The sequence below is a fragment of the Ochotona princeps genome, chromosome 21 (genome assembly GCF_030435755.1).
Source record: "Ochotona princeps isolate mOchPri1 chromosome 21, mOchPri1.hap1, whole genome shotgun sequence".
NCBI classification, from domain to species: domain Eukaryota; kingdom Metazoa; phylum Chordata; class Mammalia; order Lagomorpha; family Ochotonidae; genus Ochotona; species Ochotona princeps.
This window is the reverse complement of record NC_080852.1, coordinates 27,829,149-27,849,218: the sequence shown is the minus strand read 5'-3', so window position 1 is coordinate 27,849,218 and position 20,070 is coordinate 27,829,149. Positions and strand designations below refer to the sequence as shown.

The 20,070-nt window shown below is 54.9% G+C and overlaps 2 protein-coding genes across 8 annotated transcripts in view; one reads left to right on the top strand and one right to left on the bottom strand.

The window, feature by feature from the left end:
• The window catches only part of PTPN23 (protein tyrosine phosphatase non-receptor type 23), a 30,967-nt gene extending 15,507 nt beyond the window's left edge, over positions 1-15,460 (top strand). For 2 of the 3 annotated variants that reach the window (XM_004581423.4, XM_058678519.1), the window contains exons 3-25: positions 7,437-7,564; positions 7,726-7,802; positions 8,315-8,364; positions 8,455-8,586; positions 8,863-8,943; positions 9,012-9,143; positions 9,230-9,277; positions 9,583-9,639; positions 9,730-9,788; positions 9,911-9,990; positions 10,083-10,197; positions 10,288-10,353; positions 10,763-10,908; positions 11,175-11,486; positions 11,568-11,722; positions 11,813-11,964; positions 12,041-12,220; positions 12,297-14,007; positions 14,090-14,274; positions 14,362-14,466; positions 14,543-14,681; positions 14,755-14,868; positions 14,938-15,460. In XM_004581423.4, the coding sequence (XP_004581480.2) occupies positions 7,437-7,564; positions 7,726-7,802; positions 8,315-8,364; positions 8,455-8,586; positions 8,863-8,943; positions 9,012-9,143; positions 9,230-9,277; positions 9,583-9,639; positions 9,730-9,788; positions 9,911-9,990; positions 10,083-10,197; positions 10,288-10,353; positions 10,763-10,908; positions 11,175-11,486; positions 11,568-11,722; positions 11,813-11,964; positions 12,041-12,220; positions 12,297-14,007; positions 14,090-14,274; positions 14,362-14,466; positions 14,543-14,681; positions 14,755-14,868; positions 14,938-15,411 (4,698 nt within the window). In that variant the 3' untranslated portion in view covers positions 15,412-15,460. The remainder of the gene's footprint in view (positions 1-7,436; positions 7,565-7,725; positions 7,803-8,314; positions 8,365-8,454; positions 8,587-8,862; positions 8,944-9,011; positions 9,144-9,229; positions 9,278-9,582; positions 9,640-9,729; positions 9,789-9,910; positions 9,991-10,082; positions 10,198-10,287; positions 10,354-10,762; positions 10,909-11,174; positions 11,487-11,567; positions 11,723-11,812; positions 11,965-12,040; positions 12,221-12,296; positions 14,008-14,089; positions 14,275-14,361; positions 14,467-14,542; positions 14,682-14,754; positions 14,869-14,937) is intronic. The other variant, XM_058678518.1, reaches the window with a different exon arrangement.
• Positions 15,461-15,858: 398 nt separating this feature from the next.
• The window catches only part of SCAP (SREBF chaperone), a 54,873-nt gene continuing 50,661 nt past the window's right edge, over positions 15,859-20,070 (bottom strand). For all 5 annotated transcript variants that reach the window (XM_058678758.1, XM_058678756.1, XM_058678755.1 and 2 more), the window contains exons 14-23: positions 19,749-19,937; positions 19,473-19,674; positions 19,280-19,395; positions 18,671-19,187; positions 18,510-18,595; positions 17,081-17,163; positions 16,835-17,001; positions 16,660-16,740; positions 16,323-16,529; positions 15,859-16,238 (exon numbers count right to left, since the gene is read on the bottom strand). In XM_058678758.1, coding sequence (XP_058534741.1) covers positions 15,993-16,238; positions 16,323-16,529; positions 16,660-16,740; positions 16,835-17,001; positions 17,081-17,163; positions 18,510-18,595; positions 18,671-19,187; positions 19,280-19,395; positions 19,473-19,674; positions 19,749-19,937 — 1,894 coding nt within the window. In that variant the 3' untranslated portion in view covers positions 15,859-15,992. The remainder of the gene's footprint in view (positions 16,239-16,322; positions 16,530-16,659; positions 16,741-16,834; positions 17,002-17,080; positions 17,164-18,509; positions 18,596-18,670; positions 19,188-19,279; positions 19,396-19,472; positions 19,675-19,748; positions 19,938-20,070) is intronic.

Sequence of the window (20,070 nt, the reverse complement as noted above, 5' to 3'; positions counted from 1 at the left end):
CTTCTTGTCCACAAAAGCCACATCCACATGTTCAGCCAACCTTGGGCCAACTATATGATTAAGCCTGTGGAAATTGCATCTTTGCACACAATTGTACAAACCCCCTCCCCTGCTTATTCTCAGTAGAATATAGTATACTTGCATTGTGTATAGTGTAATTGTGTTAGGTATTTAAGGCAGGAGGACATGCATAGGCTATATGTAAATTCTACACCATGTTTTATGTAAGGAACTTTCATCGTGTTGGGATTTGTTATCGATTGGGGTTGTAGAGTCAGTCCCTCATGGATAGTCAAGAGATGACCGAACAAGCAAGTATATAAAACCACTGTAGAACCGTGTAGCACCTATACTAGTGGCAGCCTACTTTACTTAATTTAGTAATGTCCTGTGTATGTGTGTGTGTATCTTTCTGTGCATGAACATGTAACAGTGATATTGTTAATGATCTGTCACCACTGCATGTCACTGTGATTGGGGAACGCAGGGTTGTTTCTGTTTCCCACTGTTGTATGCCGTTATACCCACATCTGTGCGTGTGTGGGATTTGCAGAGTTGGGCTGAAAGGGGGCTGTGGTTCCAGCTTACATACCAGGAGAGTGTACACCCGCTCCTGCTATTCCTTCTCAACCGTGATGGACAGATGAAAAGGGTGCTTACTTTCATTTTTCAGTTATTTGGTTAATAGTAAAGTTGCATATTCACTAATTGGCTTGTTGCATCTCTTTTAGTAATTGTCCATTTTTTGTTGGGATATTGTAACTTCTATTGATTTATAAGACTCAGAATAATGATCTTACATGATGTATCTATTTTCTCAGTTTTGCTTATTGGGTTTTTAGTGCAAACTTTTCACATTTTAACTGTTTTTTTGTTTTTTGTTTTGTTTTGTTTGTTTAACTGTTTATGTCATGCCTGGCTCTTTGAAATGCACAGGCAACTATGATCTGAAAATATGAAATGGGACATTCCAGAAAAGAACAATTCCTAAGCTTTGTTTTTTTTAAAGATCTATTTATTATTTTTTATTAAAAAGTCAGATATACAGAGAGGAGGAGAGACAGAGAGGAAGATCTTCCGTCTGATGATTCACTCCCCAAGTGAGCTGCAACGGCTGGTGCTGCGCCGATCTGAAACCGGGAACCAGGAACCCCTTCTGGGTTTCCCATGCGGGTGCAGGGTCCCAAAGCTTTGGGCCGTCCTTGACTGCTTTCCCAGGCCACAAGCAGGGAGCTGGATGGGAAGTGGAGCTGCTGGGATCAGAACCGGCGCCCATATGGGATCCCGGTGCGTTCAAGGCGAGGACTTTAGCTGCTAGGCCACGCCGCCGGGCCCAGTTCCTAAGTTTTAAACTGCGTGCAGTTCTGAGTAGCGTGATACAATCTCTTTTTTTTTTTTTTTTTTTTTAAGATTTTTTTATTGTTATTGGAAAGCCGATATATAGAGAGGAGGAGAGACAGAGAGGAAGATCTTCTGTTCGATGATTCACTCCCCAAGTGAGCCGCAATGGGCCGGTGCTGTGCCGATCCGAAGCCGGGAACCAGGAACCTCTTCCGGGTTTCCCACACGGGTGCAGGGTCCCAAAGCTTTGGGCCATCCTCGACTGCTTTCCCAGGCCACAAGCAGGGAGCTGGATGGGAAGTGGAGCTGCGGGGATTAGAACCGGCGCCCATATGGGATCCTGGAGTGTTCAAGGCGAGGACTTCAGCCGCTAGGCCACCCGGGCCCGCGTGATACAATCTTACGTCATTCTGTTTGGGGTGTGATCTGTCTGGCTTGTCCATGTGGTACGTGCAGCAGCCTTGCTGTTTGTCACTTAGCAGTCATCTTGGCTATCAAGTTGGCAGTGGCAGTATTGGTATCGTAGAGCTTGTGTTCAAATCCTCTTTGTTTAACTTAATGGTAGCTCCAAAGTACAGGGGCAATGATAGTGGCAACTGATATGCCAAAGTGAAATGTTTGCTCTGCATGAAAAAGAGAAAACACAGAATTATTTGAAGACAGTGTTCATACAACTTTTATTACAGTGCATTGTTACAGTTTTCTGTTATTCATTTTTATAGGGTCTAGTTGATAAATTTAATTTTGTCATAAATATGATGTGTAAGGAAAACCATGGTAAGATCTATAAGGTTCAGTGCTAACAGTACTACCTGCTTGTTAGTGTCTGTAGAGAAAAGCACTCAAGTGATATATGTTGTTCATTCTTTTGTACTTTTTGATGGTATTTCAGTGTATTCTCTTGGTTTTCTGAGTACATAGTCCTGTCATATAGATAGGATAACTTTTCCGTCTTCTTCCCAGTAGCTCTCTTGCTGTTAGGTGCTTTCAGACCACGTTCGTGACCATGAGAATGTCCACCTGTCTTGTTTCTGGGCTCCAGGGTGCCAGCCTTGAGCACAGGCTGGCTGCTGCACGTGTTTGAGCTGATCTCTCTGCGTTTGGGGGATGTGGCGGATGTCACCATAGCCCTCCGAGCAGTCAGTCCTCCCCTCCCAGGGAGCAGGGCTGGGTCTGCATACTCACTCACTCTGCATGCCTATTAATTAATGAGAACTTGTTTGTTTAGATTTATTTATTTTAATTGGTGACACGAATTTACAGAGAGAAGGAGAGGTAGAGAGAAAGGTCTTCCAGTAACTGATTCACTCCCCAAATGAACGCAATGGCCAGAGCTGAGCCGATCTGTAGCCAGGAGCTGGGAGCTTCTTCTGGGTCTCCTATGTGGGTGATGGGTCCCAAGGCTTTGGGCCATCTTCCACGTCTTTTCTACGCCATAAGATGGGCACTGGATAGGAGGTGGAGCAGCTGGGACACGGACCAGCGCCCATATGAGATCCTGTTGCGTGCAAGGGGAGGATTTTAGCCACTAGGCTATCTTGCTGGGCCCAACAAAGTTTTTCTTTATAAGTGCCAATATATGTGCCTTTACCAAGCTTTGAGTTACCGTTTAGCATCTTTTCATTTAATCCTGCAAGCTTCTTTGGAATATTATTTAGGGTCTACTGGTTCATAATTCCTCAGCTTTAAAAAGTATTCATGTTTAAAAGAAAGAGAATATCTATTGTTCTCAGATTCCTCATAACAGCCAGGCTGGGTTAGGCTGGAGCTTGGAGCTCAAGCCAGGTCTCCCCTGTGGGGGCAGGGACCTTACCGCCTGGCCATCTGCTGCTGCCTCCTGGGGTGAAGTTAGCAGGAAGCTGGCATTGGGGTTGGCGTGGAATCCCAAACCTAAGGCACGCCAGCACAGTATTAACACTGTCTTACTGCTAGGCTAAACACTCCTCCGATGCTTCTTTCTTGAATGTCTTCCTTGAATCCTCTTCATTTAAAAAAATTTTATCTTTATTCAATTTTCATTTATGTTATTGTTTATTTATTGTTTTTTCTATAATATACTTTTGTAGGTGAATTCATCCCTCCCACTGCCCTTCCCTCTGCCCATTTTTCTCTCCTGCCATTTTTTTCCTTGTATTATCACATTATAGTCCCTTGGTACAAGCAAGTTACAGGTTTAACTGTCATTTAACTGTATTGTGACATGATAAGTGCAAAGGTATAAAACTTTTTTTAAAAGATTTTATTTATTTTATTACAAAGGCAGATATACAGAGAGGAGGAGAGACAGAGAGGAAGATCTTCCGTCCGATGATTCACTCCCCAAGTGAGCCACAACGGGCCGGTGCACGCCGATCTGAAGCCGGGAACCTGGAACCTCTTCCGGGTCTCCCACACGGGTGCAGTGTCCCAATGCATTGGACCATCCTTGACTGCTTTCCCAGGCCACAAGCAGGGAGCTGGATGGGAAGTGGAGCTGCAGGGATTAGAACCGGTGCCCATATGGGATCCTGGGGTATTCAAGGCGAGGACTTTTGCCGCTAGGCCACGCCACCGGGCCAGGTATAAAACTTAGTATCACATTTTAGAGGTCTATTTAGGAATTTAGTTTCATTGAGAGTGCTACTTTTATTTGGAAGTAGAGGTACACACCTTTCCTTCCCGGTACGCTGGTCTGCTTTGTACACTGTGTGTGCGTGCAGTGTACTTTACATTATTAGTAGAAAATATATCTGTTCTTTTGGGACTAGCTTAGTATAATGGTTTCCAGCTGGGACCATTTTGTTGCAGAATTAAATACATTCTGCTTTATGTCTGAAGAGTATTCTAAAATCATCTTCATAAACAGAATTTTAGGAAAGAGTTTCACAAAAGTTGAAACCTGGTGATCTAAAGGTCACTGCCTGGGTTTGCAAGGATTTTGCATGCCCTATAGTGCACTGCAAGGCGGCCTGGGAGGAGACCGTCAGTGGAGGATACTAGGCCGCTCGGCTGCTGAGAGCCAGTCCTCAGAGGGCTGTGCCCCGCTAGCCTGCAGCGTTCCAGCGTGGACCTGGCTGAGGTGGCGCTGGGGTAGCCACTGTCCTCCTGGGATACATCATTGTTCCCCAAACTTCGGAAATACCAGAGCAAGTTTTTAGGAAAGATATTGGTAATTCAGTAAAAAAATTAGCAAAATTTCCTAGGCTCAGCTAAGTAAGTGAACTGTTGCATTAGTTTTAGCACTAACACTCACTGGTCTGGTTTCTAGCTTCTGAGACGGTGTCAGAATGCAGAGACGTAACACAGTTGAGGTCCCCTTTCACCTTAAGCCAATGATGAGTGCTGGGGTGAAGGAAGGAGGTGCCGTTGGGAAGTTTAGGTCATCCTCTTCTGATTCTGGCCCTTTGGTTTCTTACCTGTGTCTAAGAACGTCATGTTGTCCTAATTGTAGAGGAACTTTTTTTTTTTTTTTTTTTTTTTTTAAGATTTGTTTTATTTGAAAAAGGGAGAGACAAGAGAGGTCTTCCATCCACTGATTCCCTAGATGACCACAACAGCCAGAACTGAGCCCGTCCAAAGCTGGGAGCTAGGAGCTCTGTCAGGGTCTCACACATGGGTGCAGCAGCCCAAGGCCTTAGACCATTGTCTGCTGCTTTCCCAGTCGATAAGCACGGAGCTGATTTGAAGTGGAGCAGCCAGGACTTAAGCTGATGCCGCAGACAGAGAATTAGGATACTGTGCCACTACACCAGTCCCAAATATATTTTTGGCTGTGTGTTGACAGGGCATGAAACTGACAGATGCAGGGGCAGTGTAGGTGGCGAGGTCAGGGCTTCTTTGAGTCTCTCTGACAAGCCTGGGGGGAGACATTCTGTGCCCATGAATGGTGCTGAATGGACTAGGTGATTCTGCTTCAGTGAACGCAGTCCCTGGGTTTGCCCTTCCTGAAAGAGCCGGTACTTGGAGTGCATGGTGCTGGACGATTCGTTAGGCAGGGCAGCTGACCGTGTTGATCAGCCCATGGCAGTTGGCATTGTGGTGAGCAAGGCGAGGGTGTGTGCCGTGCTCCCAGCACAACTCTGCATGGTGCACCTGCTGCCTGTGGTGCCCATTTCCCATCTGAGCAAGGGTTCCATTGATTCGAGCTTTTTTTATTATAACAATTGAAAATGTTCAATATAAAAAATATGTAACATGAAAATTGAACTGCGGGATACATATATGTATCCAGCTTAATTTGGTTTATAATTCTTCTGTGAACTGTCTTTGATCTGTACCTGTTGGGACCTCAGTGTCTAAATGATTTCACACAAATGAGATCAAACCATTCGTGTTCCACACTGTTTTGTGTCTAACAGCACGTTGAGAACATCTCACCATATCTGTAGGGATCCTTGTCTTTAGCTTTCATGGCTACAGAGTCACCTTTGTGGCTCAGCCTGACACAGGTTATTTAAACAATCCTTACTGGAAATGTTGGTGGCATCCAGTCTTGCACCCTGGCAGTAATGATGTAGCTAAGTATCCTTGTGTGCGTTTGTTTTCCTGTAGTCTATTCTCTTTTTAAAGATTTTATTTCAGGGCCTGGCGGTGTGGCCTAGCGGCTAAAGTCCTAGCCTTGAATGCACCGGGATCCCATATGGGCGCCGGTTCTGATCCCGGCAGCTCCACTTCCCATCCAGCTCCCTGCTTGTGGCCTGGGAAAGCAGTCGAGGACGGCCCAATGCATTGGGACACTGCACCCGCGTGGGAGACCCAGAAGAGGTTCCTGGTTACTGGCTTCAGATTGGCACAGCACCAGCCGTTGCGGCTCACTTGGGGAGTGAATCATCGGATGGAAGATCTTCCTCTCTGTCTCTCCTCCTCTCTGTATATCTGACTTTGTAATAAAAATAAAATAAATCTTAAAAAAAAAAAAGATTTTATTTCAAAGGCATACTTAGAGTTAGTGATCTTCCTTCTGTGGACTCACTCTACACATGCCTGTGACAGCCAGGGTTAGGCTAGACTGAAGCCAGAGCTGCTTCTGGGTCCCTCATGTGGATGCGGGGTTTGGGCCATCGTCCGCTACTTTCCGAGGCACATTAGCAGGGTCAGGAGTGGAGTAGTACCCGTGGGATGCCGGTGTCACAGGCAGCCACTGGATGGCTATACTGAGACACTAGTCCCTGAAGACTCTTAATATGAATTTTGAGATGCAGAGCTGTGGGCCAGAGTTAAGTCAGTGCCATTTTTAAAAAAGGTTTATTTATTTTTATTGGAAAGGCAGATTTATAGAGGAGAAAGATCTTCCATCCATTAATTCACTGGTGGCTGGTCTGTGGCTAAAACAGCAAGAGCTGAGCCCATCTAAAGCCAGGACCTTTTTCCTGGTCTCCCTTGCAGATGTAGAGTTCCAAAGATTTGGGCCCTCCTCCACTGCTTTCCCAGGGAGCTGGATGGGACACGGAGCAGCTGGGACACGAACTGGTGCCCATATGGAATCCTGGCACTTGCAAGGGAAGATTAACCAATTGAGCCATCATGCTGGGCACTACATTGGCATTTTTTTTTAAGATTTTATTTTTATTACAAAGTCAGATATACAGAGAGAGGAGGAGAGACAGAAAGGAAGCTCTTCCGTCCGATGATTCACTCCCCAAGTGAGCCGCAATGGGCCGATGCGCGCCGATCCGATGCCGGGAACCAGGAACCTTTTACAGGTCTCCCACGTGGGTGCAGGGTCCCAATGCATTGGGCCGTCCTCGACTGCTTTCCCAGGCCACAAGCAGGGAGCTGGATGGGAAGTGGAGCTGCCGGGATCAGAACCGGCGCCCATATGGGATCCCGGCGTGTTCAAGGCTAGGACTTTAGCCGCTAGGCTACGCTGCCGGGCCCCTACATTGGCATTTTTAAAACATGTTGTAAACTGCCTTCTAGAAATGTGGGAGTGATTCAGTCCATCAGTCCCAACTTAGGGAAGGGGGATGTTGCATAGCTTTAGGTGTAGCCAGGAACTTTTTCGGATCCTTTGGGATGTGTGGTGTCAGCTCTTATACCTGTTGTCTTGCATTTGCGGGTGTGTCTGCCTTCAAGGTCTTATACCCCAAACTATGGCAAGTCTGTCTTTCCCCCAGAATGCTGTCCGTGTCCCACGGGACTTTGAGGGTTGCAGTGTCCTCCGCAAGTACCTGGGTCAGCTCCACTACTTGCACAGTCGGGTTCCCATGGGCTCAGGCCAGGAGGCCTCTGTCCCGGTCACCTGGTGAGTCAGCAGGCAGGGCTGGGGGGTGAGGAGCCCTGAGGACCCCTAGGAGGTGGGGGGTTTCCCCCAGCTCCCCTTCCCCACCAGCCTGTTCCCTTGCCTGGCCTCAGGGCCCTAGGCAGATCCCACTCCCCCTAGATAACGGGCATGCATGTCCGCAGGACCGAGATCTTCTCCGGCAAGTCTGTGGCCCATGAGGACATCAAGTATGAGCAGGCCTGCATTCTCTATAACCTTGGTGAGTGGCCTGACCCCTTCCTCGCCTCTTCCCATGACCATATGGCAGCAGGCTAACCCAGGGACGACAGCTGGGTGTGGAGCCCTTCACTGCATTGCCACAGCCCTATTGCACCTCTGTTGGGTGCAGGGCCCACTGGGAGCCATGTGCCGGGACAGGGCTGAGATTGCCTTTCTTCTTGGACTGGAGTAGCCCTTTTCATACCTTGTGGTGTTGAGCTGCTTCAGGCAGGAGAACAAAGCTGGTCTGCTAGTCAGCCTCGCAGAGCCTGAGTCCTGTGGATATGGCCCTGAAGCTTCAAGCTGGGCCCCTGGGCTCTGGACAGGAGTGACCCCTCAATCCCCAGCCTGCCTGACACTGAGCTGAAGGGCCGGACCAGATCCTGGGGTTCTCCTGTTTGCTTCTGCACCCAGTTCTCTCAGACCTGCTGCTTTCTGGATGCCAGCAGTACCCGCTTTATCTGCTCCTCCACACAGCTCCACGCTCCATAACATTGTGTGCTCTCTTCCCAGGGGCCTTGCACTCTATGCTGGGGGCCATGGATAAGAGAGTGTCCGAGGAGGTGAGGAGAGGACGGGAGAGGACAACAGGGTGTCTCTGCCTCCTGGGTGCTGTGGGCAGGGACCCAGGCTGTCCTCTGCCTCCCTCCTAGGGCATGAAGGTCTCCTGTACCCATTTCCAGTGCGCAGCAGGCGCCTTTGCCTACCTGCGGGAGCACTTCCCTCAGGCCTACAGCGTCGACATGAGCCGCCAGATCCTCACACTCAACGTCAATCTCATGCTGGTGCGAGTGTGCCCTGGTTGGAGCGGAGCTGGATCGAGGGGTTCAGGTGGCCAAGAGTAGGGCTGCTGAGCCTACGTTGCACCAGCAACGTGCAGGCAGCAGTGAGGGACACAACGGGCCTTGGCTTTACAATTCTGATCTTGGGGTTCATCAGATGCAGAGTGGGGGAGGCAGAGCAGATGGGGCAGCTGCAGGTTCCCCCGTTTCACCCCTGTGAAAGGGAGAGGCTTCTGGGTGAACAGGGAATGACAGTGACCTGCTCCTGTCGCTGCCCAGGGCCAGGCGCAGGAATGCCTGCTGGAGAAGTCCATGCTGGACAACAGGAAGAGCTTCCTTGTGGCCCGCATCAGTGCTCAGGTAGGCACGGGCTGAGGGCGAGCCTTTGCTTTGCTCCTGATGCCCGCTGACTGGCCTGCCTCACCCAGGTGGTAGATTACTACAAGGAGGCATGCCGGGCTCTAGAAAACCCTGATACGGCCTCGCTGCTGGGCCGGATCCAGAAGGACTGGAAGAAACTCGTGCAGATGAAGATCTACTACTTTGCAGCTGTGGCTCATGTGAGGGCATGGCCACCCTGGGTCTGGGCAGGGAGGGTGGCTGCAGCATGGGAAAGCCGACCTGACCCCTCTCCTCCCTCTCCCAGCTGCACATGGGCAAGCAGGCCGAGGAGCAGCAGAAGTTTGGGGAGCGGGTGAGTGAGCTGAGACGAGGAGGGAATCCAGGACTGGTGCTGGCCTGGTCAGCGAGATCGTGTAGGATGGGGAGGAGGCTCTCGATGTGTCCCATCCTGGACACCACCCTGCTGTGGGCCAGTGTGTCCTTCTCTCCCTGGGCATCTGAAGCAGTGTGGCAAGCTCCCCACAGAGGCTGGGGCGGTTCTCCCTTGGTGTTGGCTGGGCTTTCTGACAGGAGCTTCTAAGGGGCCAGGCAGGCCGAGGAGCAGGGGTCCAAGAGGGAGGCAGAGAGCAGGCTTTGCCCACTGCTTTCCTCCCTCAGGTCGCGTATTTCCAGAGTGCCCTGGACAAGCTCAATGAAGCCATCAAGTTGGCCAAGGTAAGGCTGAGGAAGACCTGACTGGAGAAGCCACAGGGTCTGGGGCCAAGCCCACTGGTGCTAAGGTCCCGCCCCACCTCTACCCCACAGGGCCAGCCTGACACTGTGCAAGATGCACTTCGCTTCACCATGGATGTCATCGGAGGAAAGTGAGTTTGTGGCTGGGGTGACTTGGGCCTTCTGCCTATATCCTTGAGAAAGTTACTAGAGCTGTGGCCCACATGGGAGGTTGAGTTCTGGATGCCTACTGACCTCCCTCCCACAACCCCAGGTACAATTCTGCAAAGAAGGACAACGACTTCATCTACCATGAGGCTGTTCCAGCTCTGGACACCCTTCAGCCTGTGAAAGGTCTGGGGGCAGCAGAGAGGCCGGAGAGGGACTAAGGCTGCCCTAAGGTCTCTGCGTGAGGCTGAAGGCCAGTTGTTTTTCCTTCGTCTCAGGAGCCCCCTTAGTGAAGCCCTTGCCAGTGAACCCCACAGACCCAGCTGTTACTGGCCCTGACATCTTTGCCAAACTAGTCCCCATGGCTGCCCACGAGGCTTCCTCTCTGTACAGGTGAGTGGGAGGGGCTGGCTCTGTCCTTGGCAGGAGGGAGGTAGGGGGTCAAAATACATGGGCTCCAGCAGCTTCTGTGTCCTTTTGCAGTGAGGAGAAGGCCAAGCTGCTGCGGGAGATGATGGCCAAGATTGAGGACAAGAATGAGGTCCTGGAGTGAGTATGGGACCAGGGGATGAGTAGGGCCCAGTGTCCGCTGGCTAGAGTTGGCAGGGGGGGAGCCCCGTGTTGGGGGCATGCATCCCATCTCCAGTGTCTAGTTGTTCCTGGCATATTGTGTGGGTTCAGGCTTTGGGGAGAGATCGAGATCAGAGGGTGGTGAAGACCAACCACACTCTGCTGAGCTCAGATCTAGCGCTAGTGGATGGGGGAGGGGTGATCCTAGCGTAGCAGAGAGCAGTCATTGAGCTCCTGTCCACTGTTTACTCTAAATGCCCACACTGGGTGGAAACCCTAGCCAGTTCTCCCACATGGTAGGCAGGACAATTGGAGCCATCACCCCCAGCAGGCTTTCCATACCTGGATGTCAGTCTACCAGCGTGTGTCTGGCCCTGTTCTTACACAGCCAGTTCATGGATTCAATGCAGCTGGATCCTGAGACAGTGGACAACCTTGATGCCTACAGTCACATCCCGCCCCAGCTCATGGAAAAGTGTGCAGCTCTCAGTGTGCGGCCTGACACTGTAAAGAACCTCGTTCAGTCCATGCAAGGTGAGTGAGGGACAGAGCAAACAAGTGGAGTGGGGGCACAGCCTTAGCCGCCTGGCCATCCCCTCTCCTGTTCACCGAGGACAGAGGCTGCACCTCTCTAAGCTGTGCTACAGGCCTCTACCCCCAGGGCTCTATAGGCCCCTCACACCTCGTGGGCCCTGCCCCTGTGGCACTCAGTGAGCGCTTAAGTCCTCACTTGACTGGGGCAGTTTGGTCATCGGGGGTCAGGCTTGAGCAGCTGCCTCAGGCTGCCCCTCTATCCCCAGTGCTGTCGGGTGTGTTCACGGACGTGGAGGCCTCCCTGAAGGACATCAAGGATCTGCTGGAGGAGGATGAGCTGCAAGAGCAGAAGTTCCAGGAGGCAGTGGGCCCGGCTGGGGCCAGCCTGGCTGTCTCTAAGGCCGAGCTGGTAGAAGTGAAGCGAGAATGGACCAAGTACATGGAAGTCCATGAGAAGGCCTCCTTCACCAACAGTGAACTGCACCGTGCCATGAATCTGCATGTTGGCAACCTGCGCCTTCTCAGTGGCCCACTCGACCTAGTCCGGGCAGCCTTGCCCTCTCCGGCCCTCACTGCAGGTGAGCACTGCCTTTCCCTGGGGGAGGGGGTCACTCAAGGCTCGGTGTTTCTCTGGCCTCACTGACCTCTGCTGCCCCCAGAGGACAAGGCTGTGCTACAGAACCTGAAGCGCATCCTGGCCAAGGTGCAGGAGATGCGGGAGCAGCGCTTGTCCCTGGAGCAGCAGCTGCGCGAGCTCATCCAGAAGGATGACATCACTGCCTCGCTGGTCACAACGGAGCACTCGGAGATACAGGTGGTGGGGGTGGAGGGTTGCTTGTCTGGTCTCCCTACCTCGTGTGGCAGGGTCCTGAGTGTCTGTTCCTCATCCCTTATCCTCCCTCAGAAATTGTTTGAGGAGCAGCTTAAGAAGTATGACCAGCTGCGGGTGTACCTGGAACAGAACCTGGCTGCCCAGGACAATGTCCTCCGTGCACTGACGGAGGCCAATGTGCAGTATGCAGCAGTGCGGCGAGTGCTCAGTGAGCTGGACCAAAAGTTAGTGCCTGCCCTAGGCTGTTGCTGCCAGTCCCTCCCTGCTAGCGCAGCTTACACCAGCCCCTCTGCCTGCCAGGTGGAACTCCACACTTCAGACTCTGGTAGCCTCGTATGAAGCCTATGAAGACCTGATGAAGAAGTCTCAGGAGGGCAAGGACTTCTATGCAGACCTGGAGAGCAAGGTGGCTGCCCTGCTGGAACGGGCACGCACAACCTGCCAGGCCCGTGAGGCTGCCCGCCAGCAACTCCTGGACAGGTAGGGGTGGCCCTCAGGCTGTTCAGCTCCTGCCCAGCGGGGGCTGGGCTCCCCTCACTCCTTGTCTGTTCCTCAGGGAGCTGAAGAAGAAGCCACCACCACGGCCCACGGCACCCAAACCACTGCTACCCCGCAGGGAGGAGGGTGAGGCAGTGGAGACAGGAGATGCCCCAGAGGAACTGCGCAGTCTGCCCCCCGACATGGTGGCCGGCGCACGGCCACCAGACACTTTTCTGGGAGCTGCTGCCCCATTTCACTTTGCTCCCAGCCCTTTCCCCAATGCCACAGGCCCAGGACCCCATTACTTCCCAGGCCCCTTACCCCCTGGCACCTACTCAGGTCCCACCCAGCTGATGCAGCCCAGGACTACAGGACCTCCTACAGTGCCTATAGCACCAGGGCCTGCCCTTTACCCAGCCCCTGCCTATACAGCAGAGCTGGGTGTGGTGCCCCAGTCCTCTCCCCAGCATGGTGTGGTGAGCAGTCCCTACGTTGCAGGTCTGCCCTCGGCCCCACCACCCCAATTCTCAGGCCCTGAGTTGGCCATGGGAGTTCGGCCAGCCACTACTACTGTGGATAGTGTCCAGGCACCTATCCCCAGCCACACCACACCCCGGTCAAACCCTACTCCTGCCCCCCCTTCTCAGCCCTGTTTCCCAGTGCCACCACCCTACCCCTACCCTGTGGGGGCCCAGCAGGCCCTTACAGCACCCCCAGCCCACCCCTTTCCCCCCAGGATCCCCACAGGGTTTCCTGCACCGCGGATGGGACCCCAGCCCCATCCTTCACGATCAGCATTTGGCCCTCAGCCTGCCCAGCAGCCCCTTCCACTCCAGCACCCGCCCCTCTTCCCATCCCAGGTCCCAAGACTCCAGCCTCCACAGGCCCCTTACCCTTTTGTCCCCCAGCCTGGTGTCCTGGGGCAGCCACCACCCCCCTTGCATCCCCAGCTCTACCCAGGTCCTGCCCAAGAGCCTGTGACCCCCCACTCACGGGCTCTGCCTTTTCCTAGCCCCGGGCCCCCTCAGACTCCCCATCCCCCCCTGGCCTATGGTCCCAGCCCTTCACCCAGGCAGCTAGGCCCCCAGGCCACCCCTCTCTCTATCCGAGGCCCTTCTCCTGCTGGCCAGCCCAGCCCTGCTCCCCACCTGGTGCCTTCACCTGCCCCGTCACCAGGGCCTGGTCCAGGACCCTCTCGGCCCCCAGCAGCAGAACCGCCCCCCTGCCTGCGCCGAGGCACCGCTGCTGCAGACCTGCTCTCCTCTAGCCCAGAGAGCCAGCATGGTGGTCCACAGCCTCCTGGGGGCGGGCAGCCTTTGCTGCAGCCCACCAAGGTGGATGCTGCTGAGGGCCGTCGGCCTCAGGCCCTACGACTTATCGAGCGGGACCCCTATGAGCATCCCGAGAAGCTGCGGCGCTTGCAGCAGGAGCTGGAGGCCTTTCGGAGTCAGCTGGGGGATGCAGGCACTTTAGATGCCACCTGGAGGGAGCTGCAGGAAGCACAGGAACAGGACGCCCGAGGCCGTTCCATAGCCATTGCCCGCTGCTATTCACTCAAGAACCGGCACCAGGATGTCATGCCCTATGATAGCAACCGTGTGGTGCTGCGCTCCGGCAAGGACGACTACATCAATGCCAGCTGTGTGGAAGGGCTCTCGCCATACTGTCCACCCTTAATAGCCACTCAGGCCCCACTACCTGGTACAGCTGCTGACTTCTGGCTTATGGTGCATGAGCAGAAAGTGTCTGTCATCGTCATGCTGGTGTCGGAAGCCGAGATGGAGAAGGTGGGGAGAAACTGGTCAGGTGCACCAGGGTAGAGGATTCCTGGAAAACCAGCTCTAACCGCTGTTTCTGTCTGGTCCTCAGCAAAAGGTGGCACGCTACTTCCCCACAGAAAGGGGCCAGCCCATGGTGCATGGCGCCCTGAGCCTGGCACTGAGCAGCGTCCGCACCACTGAGACCCACGTGGAACGTGTCTTGAGCCTACAGTTCCGGGACCAAAGCCTCAAGCGTTCTCTAGTGCATCTCCACTTCCCCACTTGGCCTGAGCTGTGAGTCCCCCTTGCCCTGATCTCTTGGTGGGGAGGGGGTGAGAGTCGCTGGTCAGATCTGGCTCACAGACCCTACCCCACCTGCAGAGGCTTACCTGACAGCCCCAGCAACCTGCTGCGCTTCATCCAGGAGGTGCACGCACATTACCTGCATCAGCGGCCCCTGCACACGCCCATCATTGTGCACTGCAGGTAGGGGGGCAGGCAGCAGCCTGTGGGCTCCTCCTCTGGGCTGCTGGCCCGGCCTTATACCTGCTTCTTGCCTCAGCTCTGGCGTGGGCCGCACAGGGGCCTTTGCACTGCTCTACGCAGCTGTGCAGGAGGTGGAGGCCGGGAGCAGCATCCCTGAGCTGCCCCAGCTGGTGCGGCGCATGAGGCAGCAGAGGAAGCACATGCTGCAGGAGAAGGTGAGCTTCTATGCAATGGGCTGGGCCAAGAGCCCCTGTCCACCCAGATGACCAGGCCCATGCCTCTCTGCAGCTGCACCTTCGGTTCTGCCACGAAGCCGTGGTGAGGCACGTGGAACAGGTCTTGCAGCGCCATGGAGTGCCTCCTCCCTGTAAACCTGCAGCCAGCACAAGCCTCAACCACAAGGTGAGGAAGGGTCTCAGGGGCCACTGCAGCGTGGCTTGTGACTCTCTCTCATGGCCTCTGTCTCCTCAGAATCCCTTTCCTCAGGATTCCCAGGATCTGGTCCTCGGTGGAGATGTGCCCATCAGCTCCATCCAGGCCACCATCGCCAAGCTCAGCATCCGGCCTTCTGGGGAGTCCTCGGCCGCCAGCCTGCCAGGTCCTGTAGAGCCCCCAGGCCTGCCCCCAGCCAGTCTCCCAGAGCCCACCCCAGTCCCTTCCTCCTCACCACCCCCCCTCTCTTCACCCCTGCCTGAGACCCCCCAGCCTGAGGAAGAGCAGCCTGTGCCTGAAGCCCCCAGCTCGGGGCCCCCTTCCTCCTCTCTGGAGCTGCTGGCCTCTCTCACCCCAGAGGCCTTCTCCTTGGACAGCTCCCTGCGGGGAAAGCAGCGGATGAGCAAGCAGAACTTTCTGCAGGCCCATAACGGGCAGGGCCTGCGGGCTGCCCGGCCCACTGATGATCCCCTCAGCCTTCTGGATCCCCTCTGGACACTCAACAAGACCTGACCAGGCTTTGCCTGGGTGGTATACACTACATCTCACATACCCACCTGCCCCCATCCAGCCAGGCCTCTCTGGGTGGTGGCACAGCCTCTTACTCCCATTCCTACTGCCTCCATCCTTCCCTGGCCCAGCCTGTGCACTTGCAGTGCAGACATGGGTCAGGTTCTACTCAGTTCTTTGCTACTGAAATAAACCAACCAGCCTGTTATGTGGCCGGTGTCTGAATCTGCTGCCTTGGGGAGGTGCCTCAGCTTGAGCTCTGCTGAACACTTAAGCTTCAGTGGCAGTGGAGGCACCTTGCTCTAAGCCCTGCAAAATGGTTAACTAGGGACCACGCCCCCGCTCAACCAAGCCACCACAAGTTGCCCTTTCTGGGGCAGCTGCAAGAAATCTGGGCACAGGAAACCATGCAGAAATTCTTCCAGGGGATAATATAAGTGGTCCACAAGGTCTCTGGCAGATATGATTAAAAAACTTTATTACAGTCAAGAAGCAGCTGCCAGAGGATACCCAACCCCTCCCCTAGTCTCGATCCAGTGCATTGGCCTACAGAGTTCTCCAGCCCATGCCTGGACAATGAGGCCTCAATCCAGCTTCTCCAGCACAGACGGCACATAGACCAGGCTGAGTTCACTGCCGAAGTTGCAGACAATGGCAGCATTGTCCAGCACCAGGATCTGGCGGGCAGGCTGGGCCTCACTGTTCTTTCCCAGGTAGACTGTCTGTAACAGGTCCCCGTAGTTTAGGTCCCAAAAAGAGACACAGCCCTGGCCACCGGTCACCAGCAGGTTGTCTGAGATGACACCCAAGCTTGCACCACAGCCCAGATCCTGGAAGCAAAGACGCAACACAACAGGCTCAGTGTCGGCCTTCCTCCAGCACTGACCCTGCAGGCCAAGCCCCTAGGTTCCCACCTGCTGAATGGAGTAGAGCTTGATGCCAGTGCTGCGGTCCCAGATGCTGATAAGGTCATCTAGCCCACTGCTGATGACGCAAGACGTCGTGCAGGTGAGAGAGGTGACATCCCCACGATGAGCAAACATGTGGCTGACCCGGCTGCCAGTTAGCACATCCCACAGGCAGATGGCCCCATCTTGCCCTCCACTCGCCAGCACCATGGTCTAGGAAAAGCAGCCAAGGGTCCCACGTCACAAGCAGAACTTGTCAGCAAGGTAGAGTGGAGACCACCAATCTCCAAAGAGGCAGGAAACAAGGACCCTGGCCTTAGGACACCTCCCACAGGCCTCTCACCTGGTCAATGTACACGGTTGTGATAGCCCCAGAGTGACCCTGCAGGGTGAAGAGGCAGCACGAATCCTCCAGACGGAACACCTGAATAGGAATGAATGTTGGGCTGGGAAATGCCTTGCTCCCAGCCCTCTGCAAGCTGTTCCTTACCCCACCCCTTCACCCAGGCTGTACTCACTCTCAGTGTGTGGTCCTGGCTCCCAGTCACCAACCGCCCTGCCGCAGCTTTCAGAGCAGTAATGGGTTTTTGGTGAGCACAGGGCACTGTGTGGGTCAGGTGACAAGTCACTGTGTCACTGCTGCTGTACATAGGAGAGGATGGGGAACTGCCCCGTCCAGGGGTCCCTGAGAATGACAGGCTCAATGAAGGATCTTGTACCAGGCACCCAGCAGGCACGCCCCACCCCCTCCCCACACCTCTGACCTCTGAACTGCAGGGGGCTGAGGGAAGTGTGAGTCTCCAAAGAGAAGAAATCCAGGGAACCGTTGAGCCGAGCGGCTACAATCCTGGAAGAGAAGAGCAGCTGGCAGGGTGGCTCCCCTTGTAGCTGTGGACTTGAGACAGGAGGTGGAAGGGGAAGTGGCCAAGCGAAGTGTAAGGGCTCTGGCTGCAGGTCTGACTCCAAACTCCTGGGTCTCAGTTTATCTGAGGGGTGGGAGTAATGGTTTCCAACTCCCAGGGATACTGGGAGGGCCCAGTGAGGACAGCAGAGGAGCCCTCCCTAGTCAGCAGCTCCTCAGGGACCGGCCCAGAAAAGCAGCTTTGACCTAAGCCTGCCTTACTCCATTCCCTTTGGTTTAGCTTGACTGAATTCTGGGTACAGGCCAACAGACCAAGACGGACTTGTTTGCCTATAATGTCTACAGGTCCTGTGGCAACCCTGGGGGAGCAGCAGGAGATGGAACACCAGGTGAGGGCAGGTTGATATGTCTGGGCTTTCCCTAAAGCTAAAAGGAAAGACACAGCGAGGAAGGTGTACAGTCAGTACAGAGGGACTCCCAAGCTCGGCCTGAGCAGCTCTGCTGGACAGTAACAAAGGCAGCAGTCACTGGGAGAAACAGCTAAGGATGGCCACGGCACCAGGAGAGAGAAGGTTCTGGCTCTAGTCAAGAGTGGTACAAGACTGGCATTGTGGCACAGCAAGTTAAGCTGCCACCTACAATCCTGGCATCCCATATCAGAATACTGGCTCAAGTCCCAGCTGCTCTGCTTCTGATCCAGCTCCCAGCTAATGCACCTGGTCAGGCAGTGCAACATGGCCCAAGGACTGGGAGGTATTCCAAGTTCCTAATCATTAGAACCTTTCAGGGGAGTGAATCAGTGGGTGTAAGAGCTCTGTGTCCTCTCATTCTGTCTTTCCAATAAATCTTAAAACAGCCAGAAGGTGGTGCCATCAATAGGAAAAACAGCACGGGTCAGGCAGCTCACTTGCCATGGTGACAACAATGTGGCTCATCATTCAGATATGGAAGCTGAACGAGGCCCTGCCTGCGGAGAATGTGTAGAGTCCCAGGAACACTCACAGCCAGGGGCAAGCACAAAAGCAGCAAAGCAGCGGCCACAGACAGTCTTAAGAAACAATAAAACTCCCTGGAGAATGCCACTGACACACCCAGGCAGGTCACTGAGTAAAAAAAATGAGAAGGGTGAGAAAGACAATGTCTCCCTGCTAGGGGCCTACCACAAACACATGACCCCAAACTCATTTGGGTGTCATCGTGCCCCTCTAGGTGACCCCGTACTCACAGATAGGGCTGGGCAGAGGAAGGAGGACAAGTCAGTGGAGGGGAGCCAAGACCAGACAGCCTCAGACAGGCCTGCCGGGGGCGGAGACAGGGAACCCCACCCTCACCTTTTGTCCAGGAAGACGAGGGCTGTGATGCCCGAGGAGACTTCCTCGCTGCTGCAGCACAGCACCCCCTCGATGGCGTCCCACACCTGCAAACCCAGAGGCTGTGAGCACCTGCCACCCAGGAAAGCCCATGGTCCCATGGGAGGGGTCCTTCTGCCCACCTCTAGGCGGCCACTGCTGCGCCCCACCACGATGAGGCTGCCCTGCAGCTCCAAGCTCCAGATGGACCCGTCTGTGCTGGGGCCCCAGGCGAAAGGGGAGCCCTTCTCAAGAGAGAGCCCCTCATCCTCAGGGGCTGGGGGCAGGACAGGCCCTGGTGAGGGTGGCCGTGGGGCCGGTGTGTGGACAGCTGCCAACTCCTCTTCCTGGTACACCCGCTGTACCAGGCGACTAAAGTCATAGCCGGGACAGTCTCGAGCACGGTTGCACCCCACTCGGTGCCGGGGTTCCGGCTGAGTGGGCTCTGAGGACAGCGGCCGTGCTGAGAAGTTGGTATCGATTAAGCAGGTGAGGTCTGGTTGATCCCCAAAGAGGGAAGATGCTGGAGGGCCCCGGGGCCGGTGTCGCAAGGGAGGGCTGTCCCCAGACTCCTCTGGGCCAGCCTTCCCACTGTCCGAGAGCCGTTCCCAGTTCTCCTGGGCCTCAAGCACACTGCCAACACCACTGTCCCGTCGCTGCCTATGAGGAAGGTGGAGTGAGGGATGGGGACCGAGAGCCAGGACCCATGAGAAGAGCCCAGAAAGAGTGGGAGTGGGGATGGCCACACCTACCCCAGGCGCGGGATGCGTGTGAGGCAGTCCCCAGTCTGTGCGTCCCACACACACACACGGCCAGCCAGGCAGCAGCTCACGAGCAGCATGCCGTCGCTGGCCAGGCACTCAATGTCCTGTAAGAGTCACAAGTTAATGTGGGCAGGGCCCCAGGGCTGCCAGCTGCTATCCCTCCCACCACATTTGCGCTCACCATGAGGTGGCCCCGCAGCACCAGTGGAACGATCTCTGTCTCGGGCGGTGCATAGCCATAGTCGTCACAGGGCAGCTCCCCACGCCGCCGCCGCCCAGACCCACCGCCAGGCTGCCCATAATTGCGTGGGCACAACACGCGGTAGAGGCAGAGCAGCAGCAACACAAGGACAATGCCCGCTGCCAGACCCAGCGCCGCCACCCTATGGGTAAGTGGGGTGTGTGAGGGGTAGCCCCAGGTCCCGACTCCCACTCCCCACCCCCAGCCAAGTCTTACTTGTATAGTGTGACGTCTCCGTGCATCTGCGCCTCACCTGGGCCCCTGGGTCCAGCCTCCCAGTGCCCAGCAGGCACTGGCCCAGGCCGGGGCCAGGCACTCTGGCCATCCTGAGGGTGCCGCCCTTCCAAGGCCTCCCTGGGGTTCAGGTGGAGCGTGACGGGGATGACAGGCAGCAGGCTGATGTACCTAGGTACCAGCAGGTGCCACCTTACTGGTATACCCCACAAGCCCAATACCCTCCCTCCCCAGGGAGGCCTCCAGATCTGAGGGCGGGGACACAGCAAGTCCCTCCCCAGCTCAAGTAACAGGCCTAGCTATT